This window comes from Haliaeetus albicilla, chromosome 2 (genome assembly GCF_947461875.1).
Source record: "Haliaeetus albicilla chromosome 2, bHalAlb1.1, whole genome shotgun sequence".
In the NCBI taxonomy this organism is placed as follows: Eukaryota; Metazoa; Chordata; class Aves; order Accipitriformes; family Accipitridae; genus Haliaeetus; species Haliaeetus albicilla.
The window spans coordinates 77,159,098-77,179,005 of NC_091484.1; the positions used below are offsets into that span (position 1 = coordinate 77,159,098).

Genomic DNA, 19,908 nt, shown 5'->3' on the forward strand with positions numbered 1-19,908 from the left:
TGTATTTAATATAATGCCAGATTCACCTCTGAGTTAATTACTGCCTTCAGCACCTGAATTGCATTTTTCTGGATGGGTCAGCTGGTCACTACATCAGTTTTAGGAGAAAGATGTTTTTCTCCGGGCTAACATTATTTGAAAATATAAGGTGCTGTTAGGCACAGGGAAGAAGCCTGGTAGGGTTATTGCTCAGTCTTGTTTTTCCCACCCTTATGTCCCTTCTCTTTGCCTCTTTCTCAGAAAGTCTGGTTGCATCTTGAGTGCATTCTTCTTATGATCTGACAAAGTGGGCTGTGTTTTTCACAGCAGCAGTAGCACACATATGCTGTGCTGCATGGTGGCTGCGGGTAGCTCTGTTATTTTTCCCACCATTCCATAAAGCTCTGAACTTGACCCACTATTGACACCCTAAAATTCTTGCCCAGCTTCTCAACTAAGCACATTTCAACACCACACCAACTTTCTAACCAACAACATGCTTCGTCCCTACTCATCCATCTCCTTATTGAAAGGACAGTGTACGTTCCTAAGTATCAACAGCTCATTAAATATTTGCCCTAAAATGACTGCAGGAAGTACCCTTCTCTTTCAAAGCAAATGCGGTTTCTTCTGCCCTTCTCTATTGCCTTGTTAGGCAATAAATAGGTGTATGCTCAGGGCAGCTCTGTTTCAGAGGTCAATAAATGCTGGTCATTTGGAAATGAAGTAATTTCTTTGAGAGCCATAGGCCTGGTTCCGATCCAGAAGGTAGGCATTCACACACGTGTTCAGGGGATGCTAAACACTCCATGACCAGCAAGATAGTATTTTGCATGCACTTCATACAGGTGTGAATATCCATCTAAAATACAAAATAATAGGAATTATTTCAAAGCTTTGTTTACATTTGAGGAAACCAGCCTTTCAGGGCAGTAGTACAGTGCAATATGTACTTTTTTTTCCATGTCTGCTTATTTCAGCAAGGCTTCTCCATAAAGGGCAGACTTCTGCCATCTGAGCATGGGCATCTCATACCCCTTAAAATCTCTGTGAATATCCCAAAGGTCTGCACAGGAAATCCCCATGCTTCTGGAGCAACAGCTGGAAGCCCAACACAATACTTGGCAGTGCCTAAAATGAGACTAGTAGTCTACTTTTAAGCAGCTGACTCCTGCACAGTGTCTCCTTTTCAGATAGTCCTCAATTAAACAGTCATTAATGTAGATGTGTACAGCATAGATGGTTGGGCACATGAAGGCAAGGAAGGGTTGGCCCATACAGTAGGTCCAAGACATGCCTCGTCTCATCCTCAAGTGAACTTCTACAATAATCAAGATTAAATTTTCTTACTGATTATGAGGAATTTAAAGCAAAGCACAAAAGTGTTTGCTGGGGTTGAAGAGGATTCTATGCTTCATTGGCTGGAGGCAGAATCTGTCTCAGTGGTGAGTCACTGACCTTCATTGGAAAAGTAAAGGGCCCATGTCTAATGCAGTCCCAAAGAGGGGAAGCAGAGAGGATCTACTTGGGTAGATGTGCCATCTGCAAAGCCAAGGAAGACCATCTCACTGCAACGCATCATGTGGACATGAGCAGAGCAAGATCCCTGAAGAAAGAGAGGGAAATAAACTGTTGTAAATGAGATAGTGGAAGGGGAGAGAATAGAAAAAAGCAGTGCTGTAATGCTGTGTTTCCTGCTGAAAATGTCTTTTCTAAACATAGCCAGTGTTAGTCTTTCAACACTGACACATCATGAGGTCTGCTCTTTATGAAAAAAGTCTTCTGTGAGATGTAATAGCTCATCTCTGCCTAGTGTCTGTCATCTAAAGGGTAAAGCATCTTATATAAATGTGGTTTTTATTTCCCAGCATTATAACAGCCATTCTGAGGCTGAATCCAATCGATCAGGAAGGTAGAGACCCATTACCAAGTGCTGCCATGTACTAAGCTCTCTCAAAAGCCAGGAAGGGCTGTTTTACAAATGTGTTGCCGAGTTGGCTGTCAAAAAGGATTCAGTGGAAGAACAACACTACAGTCAACAGTGAAACTGCATCTCTCATAGAAGTATCTGGTCTGTTTTAAACTTACCCAGCTTAGGCAACAGTATCAAGAAGCCCAGGTAGCAAGAAAATACCATGATTTCATTTTTAAGACAGGACAGTGCACCCAGATCTGTTCCAGTGCAGAACATCCCCATGCCGCAGGGGATCTGTGGCTGCAATACATTATTGCCAGGTGCTCAAAATGATGCATAAAAATATCTTTTCTTCAGGTAAAACAAAAAATGCCTGGGGTGGTAGCACCTGCTCAAATAGCCAAATATCCCTCAGCATGGAACAAAGAACTGATCTGCTACAGGTCCCTCAGAGAAGAAGTTACCAAAACCCTCCTGCTGCCCATGTGCATGATCCACCTCAGGTCTGCAACAAGCCACCACCACGTTAGGGAAGGAGGTAGGGGCAGAGACGACCACAAAAGCAATGGTTGCCAATATTGGGAGAAGTGGTGATGGATTTGGGCACCCAGATCTAGGGCTTCTGCTGCCGTAGCCTGAGTTCAACACGGCTTTTTTTCTGTGACAGCAGTAGCTCTGCAAACTCAGGCTGGGGATCCCTGCCTGAGAGCCTCTGTTAAGCAGAAAACACATGAGCTTTTTGTGAGCAGCCTTTCCTGGTGCCGTAAAGTTTTGCAGTTCCATGTGATGTGCTCCAGCCTCATGCCTCTGCCATAGCTTCAATGCAGCCACCCAGAAAGGATTCCCCAATGTTCAACCCCCAAAGTAAATCCAAAGCACGTGGTCGAGATGCATCAAAACTGCTCCCTTACACCTTGTGTCTCACCTGTGAGCTGCTGAGTTAGGGCCGAATACTGATAGAGTGAAACCGTAGACAAATTCAGTAGCCCCAACAGGGCTGAGTACGCTCACACCAACAAATCCCTGCTGGCTGCAGCCATGCCAAGCAGGCGCTCAAGCTTTGGGCAAAAGAAATGAGGTGTGCCGATGTCACGCAGCCATATGCACACAATAGCAGGGAGAAACAAAGAGCATAGGGATGCCATAGGGAAGACGCTGCTGCATCCCCAGCCCTTGTCAACTCAGCTCTGTGTCATCTTCCCTCCCTGGGAGTTAACTGCCTCCACCTTCCCTCATCACCACCCCGCAGCAAGTCTCCGCTTATGCCATCTGCCTCACAGGAGGGAGCTGATGTGCATATAAATTGATTAGCAGGAGCCCATGAGGGTCCCCAGTGTGACATACTGGCGGGTGCGAGGGGAGGGTTGAATTAATTTTGAGCGATCGGTGGGGACAAGTCCCTCTCTAAAACATGTGGCATCGAGAAAACACTTTCCACACTTCTCTTTTTAACCAGTGTGTTTCATAGCAACTGTTCTCAGCAGGAGAAGGGAGTGGGGAGGGGGGGAAGTGTGAGCTTGCCACTGGTGCAAATCAATTATTACTCTAAATTCAACATATTGCACATGCAGAGCACCAGGGAAGAGCCACTAACCAAAGAGGACTAGCAGCCAGTCTCATGCCCTTGCCCCAATAAGTGCAGGGTATTACCCAAGCAGACTCACCAAAGGCAGCAAGGCTGTTGCCAAATCAACATCTCAAGGACGCTTCGACAGCATGGATGTGTGTAATGATGCAACCAATGATGTCCTGTAAAGCTGCAGCTGGACCTGATGGGTCTAATGCTGGGGCAATGGCCAGAGCTGACATACTTCTTTGGGCAGCTGATTTCTACGTTCAGGTGTTTTGCAGTGGGCTTGGTCCCTAAGCATCAGAGAGAAATTTCCCTTTTTTTTTTTTTCTTTTTAAGGTGACTGTTCCCATTACCTGTGCTGCAGTGAAATCTTCACACAGCAAGTTACTGTGTTTAATTATTCATTTCCAAAAGAAAAACAATCCTGCTTCGCTTTTCAAATCTCTCCCCTTCCAATGCAATCAAATCTGTCCCTGCTCATTAGTGTTTACCCTGCTTCTCTTTCTTATTCTTCTATTTATTTTAAATATATATATCCCAGTCCTTCTTCTCCTGAGTATTCACAATTCTTCATAGACTTGGCTTTCTTCAAACCCCTGTCTCAAACTCTTTGAGTTTTTGCAGTATCTCCCAGGCCGTGGAGTGATTACAATTGCATTTTGCTTTCAAGGGCTAATTAACAGACTTTTTTTTTTTTTTTTTAATAATCCTGGGGATTCAGTTTGTTCAAGTCAGAGGCTTCATTTCTTTGAGTTTAGGGAGCCAGGTAATGCTAGCAGGCAGCCCCACAGAGAATGATGGGGGAACCATGATGCCCAAGTCCCTCAGAGTATCGTTCCTCAAGATGCTGACTTTAGTGCCAAAAATAGCGTAAGAAATTCCCACCCATTCTTGTTTACTCTCCAGTGCAGATCACTTCCATCATGGTGAACCAATTGTGCGTTGGCCGTACCAGAAACCAGTGGCTGAGTTGGTCTCAGTTCAAAGTAGCACCTTTTTTGGAGGGTTCTTCTGAACCAGTGCAACAGTTTGCTCCATGACCCCACGCCTGGCAGAGAGGCTGGTGACTGCACATCAGGGCAGGACCTTCTGGTACCCTCTCCGCCACTAAACCAGCTTCCCGCAGATGTACATCCAACACCCACAGAGAGCAGCACCACGCTGGGAGCGATCACGGTCCAGCGTATCAGTTTGTCACTGCTCAGCAGCGTTTCCAAGCTTGAGTGCATCTCCAGGCTCACACAGTCAAATGGCATCCAGACCTGAGCTGGGTTTCTCAAGGATGCACGCTGCACTCTCCATGCAGGGGTTAACGTGTGTCAAGCTTGTCCACCCCAAGCAAGGTTGGTAGGGCTTTTGGCTTTTTATCATAGAGTTCATTCCGTAAGGGCTTCAGGTGCTGCAAAAAGCAATCCCAAAGATACCTGCAGAGCAAGGTTTACTGGTAAGTCAGTGTGTTTACTATGGAAACACGCTGCAGTTCACCACTGTTTGTTTCTTCTCTTCCAGGTAGGCTGCAAAGCCATGATGGTTTTCTTCCAGTACTGCGTCATGGCCAACTTCTTCTGGCTCCTGGTGGAGGGGTTGTATCTTCACACGCTGTTGGTCATCTCCTTCTTTTCAGAGAGGAAATACTTCTGGTGGTACATCTTGATTGGCTGGGGTACGCATCTTCTCAAAACTGAATGCCAACCGGTGATCCCAACAGGCATTTTTAACAGCAAATTAATCCACAAACCTAGGGGCTCAGACAGGGCAGAGATGTAGTATCCATGTTACCTTGCTGCCAAGAGTTGTTAGTGCAACCATGAGCAAGATCAAGTGATAGCCAGAGGGGTTTAACAGCATTAGCCTAAATCTTCAAAGGTATTTAAGAACTTTGTTTGTGCTAGGTTAACTGATAGTTGAGCACCTCAGTGTCTTTAAGGACTGTGGGCATGAAACTCCTCATCACCTTTACAGTCATTTAGTCCTTTGATCCTGACTGGGATCCCACAGTTGATATCGTGCATTGACCTTAAACTGTAAGGATGGATCCCAGCAAAGCAGGACTCCTAGACTGAACCAGACACTGCAGTCTGTCACTCTCTCCTTGTCTTACTGAATTCAGGCCAGCTAGCTATCCTGAGATCCCATCACCTGTGTGCTAATGCTGATAACCTTGTGCTTACTGCATTCGTGATTTCTCCAGCTTTAGTGTGAATCTAGTCTCAAACGCGTAAAATAAAATAAAATAAAATAAGAAAAATGCCAAGGGAGATAGAATTAAACTCTTCACAAAGTAACTCAGAGCTGAATTGCTAACTTATGCAAATTAATCCTAGCAGATCAACTTCCCTCCTTTCTCCAAAAAGGAAACAGAGATCTCTTTTCCCCTTTAAGCCATTTAGCTGAAGATTTATGTATAAGTAAGCAAAATGGCTTTCTAGTGCATGCTCTTGATAGCTGAAACTGAGAAATAATTAGAGCGGGGAAGAATCTTGAAAAGGAAAGAAAAAAATAGAATTGTGTCATGTAGAGGGGTATGCCTGGACTCAGGATTTGATCAGTTAGCCGTGGAGTAACTTCCATCGAAAGTGACAGGAGTTACGCTTGGGTTCACACTGCAGAAGAGAGACAATTCTGCGTGCTATAAGCATAAGAAGAGATGATGTTAGCAGGCCTTGTTTCAGATGCAGTTAATCAGGTCAGACCTTCTTTAAATCTGCCTTGTGCATAGATATCCTTTTTTCAGCACAGTAGAGCTGGCGGATTTTAAAGAAAAACATATGAAGCTAATGATTTTAAATCAAAGGAAATCTCTTGCACTCGTAATGTATTCTGAGGTTGCTTGGGTGAGGAAGGGCAATTCAAGAAAATGACAGGTGCTTGAAGGATCTTTTGGCCTTTCAGTCATCCATCATTTGCAAAAACATCAGTGATGGATCAGAAATGGATCATGCAGGAATTAATAATTTGGACGCACTCATTACAGATCTTACTGGTTTTATTACCATCGCACTTGCTAATCACTAGTAATAAACAATACACAATACTGTGACTAATGCAGAACAAAGCGACGTGTCCTTTGTGGAGTATTTCCAATGTAAATCTTACCAAAGACAAGAGACAGAGAAAAGAGGTGCCACAAGGATGGAACAAGACCACCCCAGTCAGGCAGAAGATCATGGAGTAAGGAGCAGAGGCAGGTTCATCTGGCCAACTACAGACATCTACATGTGAATTTGTCCCTCCAGGCTCCCCTTAGAGTCAGTGGAGATCCAGGCAATACAGTCATGGGAGTCCAAGGGCATATTTCTTGTCCTAAAGCAAACATCTAAAGTAGTTCAGATGACCTGTGTGTTAGAAGTACATACTTCTCCCCATGGATGCTAAAGAGAGCCTGTGGTGACCGGCTTAGATACAGGTGTCCACACTGTAGATGTCTAAAGTGATTCCTATTCTTTGCTTTTCACCAGCAGAAGTTTTTTTGTAGGCACTGCAACAGGAAGATAAGTCTGCTAGGGAGCCGTTACGGGAAACTCGTCTTACATGGCCAGTGGCAAAGGCAACGTGTTGCTTGTTTGGCATGTGAGCATTGAAAACGTGAAGGATTTGCCCACTCTTGAGGGAAGGCATCGCCTCAGTCACTCGGGAGAGATGGAGAGTGGGGGAGAACAGCCCTGAAAACATTGATAATGATTTCTGACAGTGACACCGTCTCTTCTCTTGTCAGGTGCCCCTACCGTGTTTATCACTGCTTGGACCATTGTCAGGATTTACTTTTTCGATGTTGGGTAAGCCTGTGGACTCAATTATCTTTCCTTTATAATTCTTCCTTCCTTTATCTCCAAGGAAAGCCCTGCAGTTTTAGTAACCCAGCCATCCCGCTCTAACCCCAGAGCCACCATGAACTGGGAAATGCTTCAAGGTGTCCCTGAAGACGCAAAGTTTATGTCAGCGTAGGCCGGTCACTCACCCTCTTTGTTTCCCAATCCCTTGGTCAGGATATTTGCAGGGAATTTGTGAGCAGACCCTGATGGTCGCATTTGGACCTGTGATCCTGTATATAACAAAGATCCCAGCTGTGCAGCTGCCCCATGCTCAGAGCAGAGCTTTGCATCCTGCAGAATTGACCCTAAATATGCTTATGCAGCAGATACTTAGTAAACACACCCATTAGCTCTCCCACAGAAAAAGTCTAAAAACTCTTTTTTTCTTTTTCCCCAGGCAGATCTTAGTGTCTGTTCTTCATCCTCTTTAACCTAGCAGCAGCCTTTGATATTTTATGTAAGAAGCAGATAGAATACAGCTAAGTAAATGAGGCAAATATCAGAGCTTTCCAAGGATATATGCAAGTAAATAGGATCTGATCCTGCAATCCTCCTTCATGCTTTTACTCAAGCAGTCAAACTATAGTAATTGGAAAAGCTTTTATGAGAAAACACTCCGGAGAGTTACAGAATCAGGTGCTTATTATGTACTCGCTGTGCATGCCCTTGCTTCTTGTATTTGCAGCATACGGTTAACTCCATTTTCTCCTATGCATTCTCCCTCTCAACTGTGTCCTGATTTGTCCTTATTTCAGCAAGAGAAGCAGCTCAGATTTCTCATTGCTTTTTTGATTTATAGTCATGCTAACACATTTCCTGAGGGCTACTGACTTCTTTTATGGTTTTACTCTATCTGCATAAAACTGACCTTATTTACTCTGTTAATAAATAGTCTCTACAATGAGATAGAGACCAAAGGATTTAACCAGTCTGAATACCAATTCTTCTTACTATATATTCCCACTCAGCTCCAGCAGTTCTTAATAAAAATACAGACTTCTTTGCATTTCCTGGAGGCTTTAAAGCTCTACATTTTTGTGCCAAATAAAACAGTGTGAATTTACAGGATATGCTAATAACACACAATTATTTTTTTTGCATATTAAAATTACCTACAGAGAAAAATTACAGGAAAATAATCCAGATTAAATAAAATTTAATTATGTAAGATTTGTTAAACAACATTAAGCCCCTATTTAAACATTCTAACTCCAAATTAAAGTGACCTTCATTCAAAGTGCCTGAATTTATTTTAAAAATGAAGTACACTAGGCATAATTAGGGCCACTTTAATTCTAAATGAAAGGGCAACATGCACCTGACTAAGTATAAGCATCTGTATGTGAGCAATTTGTTCTAGTGTCCTTTTATAGCTAGTGGAGATTTAGTCAGTGTAGTCCACGGAGTGCAATTCTTTTCATCCTAAAATTGATGCCTAAAATAGGTCTCAGGATCTGTGCCCTAAATGTGCCTCTCTTCATCTACTGTTACCTGCGCTGTCAACATTTTTAATTAGATGAGCTGAATCCAGGTGAAATTGTCTACAGTAGGTTCGACTAATCTATTTCTACATGAATGCAGACCAATTTTCATTAATGCTCTGCTAAAAATGCACCTTCTATCACCTGACTCTTGTAAAGTCTCCAGATAAATGTGTCCCAAGCAATATTAGTCGTTTCCACATCATTCCTATTCTGTCATTTCCTTGTTGGCTTTAAAATATAGTTCCAGATGACCTAGGTGAGTGGTGTGGTTTGCAGACAATTCTGACTTCAGGGGGAAATAAATCACGCCCTGGACCCTATGGACCCTATTTCGGACTAGATCCGTAGCTCAGATGCAGCTGGCTAGATTTAGTCGGACTAATCCCACCATAGGCTGTCTATCAGCTTTTTCAGAAGGGCATCGTTGGTTCTGTTTCTGATGGTGCCAATTGCTCTGTGCTTAACAAAACCCTCATCCATGACAGTGCTCAAAGCCACTGCAAAGCATGTCTTTAGCCCTTCCCAGTTCACGCACACCAGGTTTAGCCCTCTTCACATAACCTAGCATAGCTACCTGTAGCACTTAGGGAAACCAAGTACCTGGGAAGGTTACATAGCTCCTTGCTCGCTTTGCTTGATGTTTTAAGTCTGGTTTTGTTTCTTTTTAGGTGCTGGGAGGAAGTAGTGGAATCCCCATTCTGGTGGATCATTAAAACTCCTATTTTGGTGTCTATTTTGGTAAAGTATCAGCACATTCTGCTGGCTGCAAAGCCATCTTTAATACTAAGCGTGGGGGTGAGGGGGTGTTGAGAAGTGTTCTGTAAATGTCCATGGAAAATGCACTGACAGATAAAATCCCACTGTATATTGAATGTCTGTCTTAGAATGAGGAAGTTCGCCCTCCAGATAAGCATCTTTACCTCTAAGCATTGACCATGGGAAGAGTTTGATTGACTAAGCAACCAAGGTGGAGCTCATTTGATTTAACTCTGACCACCTCCATCTCAGCTAGTCGCCCTGGGCACTCTGGTGCAGTAGCCATGGGTGTGTGTAGCCAGTGGAGGTTGAGGAACGTGGTTAGAGATCCAGGAAAGGCTCATCTTGTCTAATGAATCAGTGGATGTCTAAATTAGATCAGATTAATTGTGCCATGAAGGATTTTGTTTCTCTGAGCTGACCATATGCGGAGCCCAGGATGACTTGTTCAGTTGTAGATGTCAACACTGTAAGTTAAAATGGGATGAGTCCTACCATAAATTTCTACCTAGGTAAGAAGAGGTTAGATGAATTCCCGCAGATATTTGCCTCTTGTTATAGCGTCCAGCACAAAGTTGGATTCCAGCTGTGTGTTTTTAAAGTAAGTTCTTGAGAAGCTTGGCTACTTTCCAGATAAATCAACAGAAGTGCTTGACTTCTTACTTCTCTGGATATGATCAATTCTGACCACAGAAATCATGACGCTTCTGAGGAACTCTTGAGTCATTCCAGCCTTGTTGAATATTACATGTTTTCTCTGTCAGGTATCAAGCCAAAAGTTGAAATCAAATGAACTTGAGTTAAACTTAGCTTTGTGTTTTCTTAAATGAAGTCAAGTATGTGGGAAAGGAAGAAAAAGAATGCAACAGAAATCAAACCAAATACATCTCTTTTAAACAGAAATCTTTTCTTAGACATACATTCTTCTTATTCCACGTACATTATGACCTTTACAAGAAGACTTTTTTTCTGTAGTATTTGTCATACAGGGATTCCAAACTGAAACAGTTTGAATAATTACATCTTACTCTGTTCACCTCACTGAAAAGAAATACAATACTTAGATGACACATCTCAAAATATTTATATCATCATAGAAAGCTATAGATAGTATTTTCCCTTTCCCGAGATAAACTTTTGGTCAAGAAATACACCCTATTCTCCTCAGATCAATGAGTCTGTATTTTCTTTTGGCCAATAAATCATTTCCTCATTGCCAGACAAAATTTACCCAGCAATTTCTGATATCATATAAATCTGTCACAAAGGAAGGGTATGATAACCGCTATCTGATGAATAGCAAGTTTCTTCAGGGAGGAATGCAACATTTCCTCCATAGCCATGGGAATAAAGCATAGAACTCAATAGAAGGAAGAAATATATATATATAAGATACATAAGATATATAAGATATATAACATATGTAAGATATATTAGGTATTAAACACTGGGAACAGATCAGGTGCCTTTCATTATACTCTAGGTTGAAAAATAAGCAACTTCTTCAGTAGCCTGATAACAAGTCTGTACTAAGCCTGTAAGTCACACTCCACCTGACTCACCACTGCCCTGTGTCCATGTTTGCTCTTGACTACTAAGAGCCAACACAGTCAGTATTTAACTGCTCTGATCTTACCTTCAGTGCTGCAGCTCGTGTGCTATCAATGCTCATTAGAGTAATTGGTCTAGATAATACTGGTTTGAACTGAGAAATTTTACTTGCCACCAAGTCAGACGCAAACCACTTTTATAAGCAAATAAATATGAACAGAAACTATTATAAATGGCATGGGATAGATAAAAAGTGATTAAGCAATGCATCGTAACCAAGAAATACAATTAATTTCCAATCACTCACAGCCTTTGAAAAAAGAGTAAGTGTCTAATTGAGAGATGTGCTTCAGTCTACTTTATTCACCTGTTGTTGAGATAAATGTAGGAATTGCTGGAGGAAATTTTACAATCTGTTTTTGCAGGAAATCAGATTGGCTGGTTAACACAATCCCTTCCAGCTGTTGAGTCGCTAAAAATCAGAATCATTTGCGCATTCGCTAACCATGAAAGGATCAAGAAAGAGGTTGTGCGCCAAACTAAAACTAAACTAAGTCCGCAGAAATCTGTCATCGCTTTTCTATTGTATACCTTGCATGAATAACAGCATGATTCAATGGATAGGACCTCAAAAGCAAGGAGATTTGCATTCAATTCATGCCATCTACTACACGCCACTAGGAAATTGCCATTCCTAGCGCTACACCTTTGCTATTAAATAAGGTTAACATTGCTTGAGTGTGTTGGTGGAGCACCTTGAGATTTTTTGAGTGAAAAGCACCATCTAAAACCTAGATATTAGGTAGACTCCTCTGGTCTAATGTCCTAGGAAAGAATGTTTTCCACTGTGTCGGTGAGGTCTATCCTCGCTATCCAAGGTCTCCAGCTTCTCTCCGGAGAAGACATGCCCAATAGCATTGAGTAGAGGCCTGCTTGAGTGAATACTGCTTTGTGTTTTGTTTTGGTTTCCTTGGCTCACCGCCTCAGTCTTTGACATGCTCAGCAGCCGGTCCCATGTCACCGTCTCCCGAGGGCTTTGACGTCCGTCGCTCCGCTAACTCCCACGGCTCTTTTCCCACCCTGTCGTCGGCACTCCCCCGCGCAGCAGGACGTCGTGCATAGCTGTGCTCTATGGGTTTGACATCATCATACTTGGGATGTATGACACAAAGTCCCAAGCAGGCTGATGTCAGGCCCAAGATGGCTGCCATCCTGTGTCGGTTTACTATGTGCTCGCAGAGCGGGGTTCTCTGCTCATGGCTTTTTAACAACAGCTTGCTCCATGGCAAAAGTATTGCAGTGAAAGGAATTCCCCGCTAGTGATGGGCTCTCTTCACCGGAGAAAAATACTAATTTTTTAATTTCTCTCTGTTTCCTTTCTCCCCATCCCAACAGGTGAACTTCATTCTCTTCATTTGCATCATCCGTATCTTAGTCCAGAAGTTGCATTCCCCAGACATTGGACACAATGAAACCAGCCAGTATTCGTAAGTCCTAGACTTTTTCAACTGTATCGTATGGGTTTGCGGAAACCTGTTTGGCTGTTAGTTCGTTATTGCATCTGTCTGCACTAATCAGAATCAAGTATTTGTTAACTGATTAAAGCCAATCAATCAGAAATCAGGTAATGGGGCATTTGCTAAAAGAGCTGGGCATGTTTTATGTCAGTTTGAACAGACAGGTGAGAAGGCCTTCTCCTGGGATTAATGATGAAGAAGTGAGAGCAACAGTAATGATCATGGAAAAAAAATAAGCTTTTTCTTTGTATATTCAATATTTATTGGATTCTGAAGGCAGAGGGACCCTGATGGAGAACAAAGAGTAGCTGTTCACAGGATATGGGCTTTTTTTCTGAACTAGTTACCCTCAGCTCCCTTTTTCAAAGGAGAGATCTAGAAAATTAGTACATTCAGTAGAATCTGTGGCAAATTTTCCTTATCCTAAAGTAGACCCCTAAACTAGATTGGATTAATTCAATGCCTTTCTCTTCACTGATGAGAGGTAGCACTGTCTTAGAAGCTTTGCTTGATGTAATGCTTTTATTCCAGGGATATAAGGTTGACCTTAATGGGGCTTTTTATCATGAACAACATACAAGTGAGATCAGCATCTGTCTCAGTGGCTAAGACTGATCTTAGCTGCTGTATTTTAAGAGTGCAAGAAATCTGTCTATCTGCATGGATTTATTTTGGCTTCAGTGCAAATAAAATAAAAGTTCAGACCAGCTTATTTTTGACTCTTGCCACTGTCCTGGCTCAGCATTTCAAATATCCTGGATATTTATTAAATGTTTCCTAGAAACAGTCCTAGAAAAGAACTGAAAAGAAAGAAGTCCACTGTCTACGTGGTCACTGTTCATAAATCTTCTCTGTCTTCGGAGGGAGCTCTGCACTTAGGTACCCTGAAGACCCGCCATGACACTGAGTCTTTCTCTCTAGTGATTGTAAATTATGCATTCATCTGCCTCGAGAAATTCTCAGATTTATGAAAGGAAATTCCAGTATTTGACCTTAACTTCTCCCTGCAGCAGCCAAAGCCAATTACGTCTTTTTCTTTCATCACAACACACCAACATTACCAGACCCCGTACTTTCTGTCACCTCCCTTTATGTATCTCTAATTGGGCATTGTATCTTTGTACCCCCAGGATTGCAACAGCTTTGGCCAGGTACATAGATTAAATCAGCATATTGAAATATGTCCTAGTACTAAGCAGCAGCCTGGAGCAGTTGGCTCACATTCATCTCAGTATAAGTGCTGCCAACACGCATCGGAAGGGTTATGCCGAGATTACTTCAGAGGTCATCCTGAGCTTTCGGTTCAGGGCTCTTTACTTCACATTTTCCAATGAAGTGGGAGCTGCCAGGAAAGCTCTTTGCCTTGTAAATAAATGTAGCATAGCCGGGCAGTAAGTAACATGGACTTCCCCACACTGGCCTGCCAAAGAGGAGGTACTGCTGAAGTTCAAATGATCTTCACGTCTATGGTTCCTCACCTTCCTTCTCCACCTGGAAAAACATCTCCGTTCCATTAGGGCATGAATCAGTTGCTCACTTTTAGGCATCCAAGCCATATGAGATGCTTTAGGACATTGAGATACTTGCCTGCACCTGACACGTAGGACCCCGGACCTATGGGAGACTTGTACCCTTATACAGCGGTAGCTGGCCACCAGACAGATTCTCTGGGGCATCTGGAAGTCTCCATTGACTGTATTGACTGCAGTGGGACATGAGACACCACACTTTCCTATGGAAATGAGTATTAAGTGTCCGAACCTGAAGGCTGGATCCCACCAAGGGGAGTTCTCATGTGGTCCTAAGTTTTTAATGTTTAGACAGCTATCTGTAGAGACATCTGGGGTCCAGACCTTTTTTAAAATGCCATGAGGCACGTGATCTGCAATTGTAGGTTCCTGGATCCTTTTACATGTCATTCTCCTATTACCTGGAATGTTGCTGCTAGCTTCAGGAGTTTTGCCTGCAGGACCCAAGAGATCTTAGGAAGAAACTGCTGTTAATGATATGTGTGGGTTCCTCCTGCCAAATCCGAGATAAATATGTTTTAAACTAACAACATCAGGGCTCTCTCATTTGCATTTCTCCCTCCTTCTCTTGTTTATTTTATAAAAAAAAATAACATGTTGACATGTTGACAGTATTGTTCAATTCCAACCAGTTTCAATTTAGCTGCAGGCTGGAAGTTCAGGTATGCTGCTGACTCACTCATTAATGCTACAGACAGTGAACTGGGCTTTAATGTATTGGAAACTATGAAAACAAGTCTCCCAAAACAGTTTTCTGGAAATGACAAAGACATGTGCAAGAATGGTACAGCAATATTTCAGGCAAATAGAAGTTGTTTTCTGCAACAGAAATCTTGAGCAAAATTAATCTCTTTCTGTTCTGTACATGTTCATAGATCAATATTATCATCAAAGTTTTCTGGGTAACTTTTCCGTTATGTGTTCAAGGAGCATGACTAAAATGTTGGTTCACTCTTACCCACTCCCAAGGAGAGGAGTAGGTTCAGTGCAGGCTAGTGGAGATGTGTTTTCCCTAAATTACCTGTCACCATGTATATCTGTCAGAGAGGATAGGTCTAAGAAGTGTACCTTGTGCTGCGAGTGGAAGTAATGAGGTTTTTGAGAAACCATGGTTTCCAGCAGGTAGCTTTAACCAGCTTTGGACAACCTCCCAAGCAGTTCTGCCTGCTGCACAGCCAGGCTTTAGCTACCTGGGGAAAATTATACTATGACTAGGGAAGATGGTATTCCTCATTGCAGTGGGTTTTTTTTGGGGGGGGGTTGTCTTTTAAATAGCACAGGGCTAGACCATTGGGCCTTTGCCTTGAAGCCAAACTGAGATCTAAAACATCACTCAATATTCTGGAGAAGCTCAGTGCTGGGAGCAAGAGACTGGTTTGGGGTGTTGTGCAAACTGGAGGAGGGGGCTCCTAAGGTTTGGCATTTATGCCTTTTTCATTGCCACAGTCCAGACAGCAGGGAAAATGCTATAACTGAGGCCCCAGTGTTGTCTGCAATGATAAGATAAAATTTTCGAATCCACTGGAGGTTGCAAGCAGTGTCTCTATGAATACAGTACACAAAGGTAGCATCGCATCGATCTCGTCTAGGTTGACTGTTCCTGAAAGACTGGGGAGAGAGGAGATATCTCTGCAAAGCCAATATTGATATTTACTGAACTATGATCTGCTCAGAAAAATGAGTTGCTTTCTTGTATGTCAGGAGCTGGGGGAATTAGGGCTGGGACATACTAGTGCAGGTCACACTGCCAGACCTGCTTCTAAGAGCGAGGAACATGGTACTCGGATGGTCACCAATGACAGTGACAGTCCTCTGGCAGAGCAAGACATCCAAGAGGACTCAGATTTTGGATCTACTCACTATGAGCAAGGATGTGCCTGCTAGTGAGGCACGTGGTGGGAAAGGCAAATTCCTGGATAATTCCTCAGCTTCCTACAGGCAGTCATTTTGCCTGGAATGAGTTGGACCCAGCTGCCTTTCAGCCAGCAGGTAGTCCCTGGGAACCGCAGCCTCTAACCACAGCCTTAATATCAAGCTGTCTTTGGGCCAGGCCCAGGGAAAACTGGAAGGGTCTGCTGGGAGATGCAGTGATGAGCATCAGCTGCATAAAGCTGGCACATCAGACTTCCCAGTGGGCTTATGCAGATGGCAAAGAAATGAAGATGGTCTGAGGGGACTGAGCCTGATGAGACTTTGGAGGTGAAGAGTTTGCAGATGGAAGAACAAGTATTTCCAACATCCCAGCTGTAGCTTCAATTCCTCCAGAAGCCTCTGGGAAAGGAGGACACAGGAGGATGTGGGTGACCAAGGGAGCCACAACCTCCATAAGCATCGTTAGGCCCTTGAATTCATTTTATTTCCATCAGCTATGTTTTAATAATGATTATATTTAATAAATTATCATCTCTTCCTAATTAGACCTCTGATTACCCGGCCTGATGCCATTAAGCACTAATACTGTTCATCCCCCTCCTTTGGAGATGTTCATTGTGCGATAGCCTGTCATTATTCTGAGCTAAACATACCATTTGTCTCCCAGAAGCTGTAATTTTCAGACATCCCAAGCAAACAAAGACAGCACTAGATGATGATTTAGCTTGTAGAGATGTAAAAAGATCTCCGGTGGGAGGGGAAGAAGAGAGAAGGGAGAAAGAAATACCTCCATTGAAGTTACTAGGAATAAAGATGTCACATTTTATGTTGTCACCACATCTGAAATCACCAGCCATCTGCAATCTGCGGGCCAAGGAGAAATAATCTAGGGCTGATCACTCTGCCTTAGCTGGAGGCACGTATATATTTATAAGGGAGCTGTTAACGAGGAGGAAAGCAAGCCTGTGGAAATGCTCCCAGCATAGTCCTTGGTTAGTCTGAACTGACGTACAGTGACTGTGCCCAGCTGAGGGTCCACCTCCACATGTCATTGCACCCCAGCCCAGGTCGTCAGAGGGATCCTGGGGAGGTTAGGCTGTGAGGAGCTATCTCAACACCCTCTGTTTCGCTGTACCCCAGACATTTCTTCCCTCTGGGCAACGGCAGCCTCCTGATGCTGCCTCGCTCAAGGCTGCTGTTGAAAGGCTGGATGTTCCCAGGACCTCAGGGTAAGCGGCCTATATCACAGCTCCTAAGGGCAAACAAAGGCACTTAACATGCATGACACAGGCTACACCATCATGATCCAGGTCATCAGCAAATATGTACTGCAGCAAATTAAAGTTTCAGGGTTGCATAGGGCTCAGCTGCAGGATTTCTCATCAGCTCACCCTTTAGCTCCTCTTCCCTCTCCCCTTATGACTCATGTTTGTCTTTCCAACAGGAGGCTGGCCAAGTCTACCTTGCTGCTGATCCCTCTCTTTGGCATTCACTACATCATGTTTGCTTTCTTCCCTGACAATTTCAAAGCAGAAGTTAAGCTGGTCTTTGAGCTCGTGGTTGGGTCGTTCCAGGTAAGCCACCCTTTGGGCCATCAGTCAGTCACCAGGTCTGTCGGCAGGGAGAAGTGTAACAAGCTTGGCAAGGGAATAAGCAAACGTGTGAGCTGGGTTTTTCCTGGACATGCCCAATACTGCTCTTATACCTTTGAGGAAAAAGCTACTCACTCCAGGTTGGCCAGGATGGAAGATAATTTTATGTTTTGCCTCCTGGAATTCCAGAAGGAGATTCTCTCTTCTCATTTTAGGCACCTGAAAAGAAAATGTAACTCTATAAGTTAGTCTCCCCATGCTTTTTTTGTACTCAAGGGAGAAAAATGAGCACCTCAGTTCAGTTTAAGTATTATTGACATGGTGTGAGATGAGATAAATCACGTTTGGGAGGAGTGTCTTTCTGGCCATTACCAGGAGCCTAGTCTATCTTCAACCGGTTGACTTGCATGAACTTTCTCCTCTGTTAATAAGCCAAATCCTGCCTGTAGATCCTGCTCAAGCAGGATTCCATTTCATTGGCACAGGAGGCATGTTCCCCATGAGGATGGATAATGGGACTGTCCTCTGCATTAATCTTTAGGAAGCCCTGATGAAGTTTGCTTCTTAGACCCCTCCACACACTTCACTTCACTCAGTTCCAGTGTTGGGCTGTTAAACTTGGCCCTACCCTTGCATGAAAAGAAGCATTTATTTATGTATTTTATCCCACTGCATCCCTGCATTAATCATCTCTAGCCACTTTGTGTTCTCACAGCCTGCAAGCAGGATCTCTCTGTCACCATGTACCATACACACGTCAGTGGCATGCTTCGTTCAGTGGTGAATGAGTTAAAGTCCCTGTCTACATCACCATCACTTCACATCTGGCATCTCTCCTTTGAGAGATAAATGGATCTACAGTCATTCCATTTTCTTTAGAATTTGCAACCATAAGGGCTAGGATAAGTTTGGGGGGTTATCTTCAGTGAAAGCTGAGATTCTCAAAAATGAACTGTCACTGCAGGGGAGATGGGAAAGGAACAGTTGAGCCCTATACCACATCTAAGATCATTCTGATCTTGATGATGTACTAGCGAGCATGTTTAGATCTCCCCAGTTTCAGCTGACAAGACCAAGCAGGAAAGGTGGGTCTAGTATCACATCCAGTTTCCTCTAATGCCCCAGTTTGAATGACCAAGTGCCCCTCTTAGAGCTGACCCGACTCCTGATGGCTTTAAACACCAGCCTGGAGCAATCTCTGAACTCACACCCATACATCTGCTGCAAGGTACCTTAACCAGTCTTCTCCTGCTCCTTTTGTAGGGAAAATTCAATCAAGTGTTTTCTAAGGGCACCTTAGCAGTCCCCCAGCAGCGTGCCCTTTCTCCAAGGCTGCAGTGAGTTTGAGAGGTGCTAAAAGCTTGTTCTCTCCTTTCCCCTAGGGATTTGTGGTGGCTGTTCTGTACTGTTTTCTCAATGGGGAGGTAAGATCAACAGTATTGTTTGGTTAATATTTGCAGCTAAGGCAAATTGAGTGCTTGTGAAGAGTGGATCGAGAAGTGTCCCGTTCCTGATGTTACCATATTGGGGGAAGCATCCAAGTCAAATCACTTAGTCCAGAAAAAAACAAGTCAACCATTTGCCTGACAGTTTCCAGCACAATTAATAAACATATTAGGACTTTTGTGCACACTGTAGTGTTGCTGCTGCTGAGTCTGTCCTTCACTCCTGAGACAGCACCAGCAGAACTCTTGCATAAGCCCTGATCCAAAAGGACCACCTTCAGCAGGGAAGGATAAAGCCCATCTTCTAAGCCCTAGTCATGCTTAGCGCCTCAATGAATCCTCCACAGAATCAGGCCCACTGCCAAGATGCAGGCTCGTTAGTGCAGTGTTATTTTTGTACCATGCTCCATCTGCCCGTAAGAAATTCAGCAGAGACTGATTAAACCCATATCGCGAAGGCTACCAAGTAGGTGTGAGCAGCTAAAAACTTGGAGCTGCTGTCAGCTGGAGCGCTTTCAGCTCAATAAACTGAGCACGGACAAGAAAGAAGCAGCTGTGATCTGGGTTTGTGTTCCAGCTTCCTAGGGAGAGGAAGAGTGTCCAGAATCAGAATTTGCTCTCTTACAGCTCTGATGCTGCTTTCAGCCATGCTGATGCCATGTGTACACCACGCAGTGGCTTGCAGGGCAGATAGCCCAGCTCCAGCAGAGACCTTTGCCAGTAAGCCTTCGCAGAGCAGGCCAGTACCACACAAACTTATTAATGATCCAAAACTGATACAGGCATTGATGTGACTTGTTAGGCACAGACCAGTGCCAGGTAAACATGTTTCTACCTTACAGGCATCGATTTTGCCTTTCCCACGTTTCCAGTCCTGGGGTTT

General features: G+C 43.6%; 1 protein-coding gene across 1 annotated transcript in view; it reads left to right on the top strand.

Moving 5' to 3' along the window:
* Window positions 1-19,908, top strand: part of LOC104316068 (vasoactive intestinal polypeptide receptor) — a 117,907-nt gene that overhangs the window by 90,506 nt on the left and 7,493 nt on the right. Inside the window, exons 7-12 of the mRNA XM_069778310.1 lie at window positions 4,977-5,130; window positions 7,183-7,243; window positions 9,432-9,501; window positions 12,466-12,557; window positions 17,433-17,562; window positions 18,963-19,004. Coding sequence (XP_069634411.1) covers window positions 4,977-5,130; window positions 7,183-7,243; window positions 9,432-9,501; window positions 12,466-12,557; window positions 17,433-17,562; window positions 18,963-19,004 — 549 coding nt within the window. The remainder of the gene's footprint in view (window positions 1-4,976; window positions 5,131-7,182; window positions 7,244-9,431; window positions 9,502-12,465; window positions 12,558-17,432; window positions 17,563-18,962; window positions 19,005-19,908) is intronic.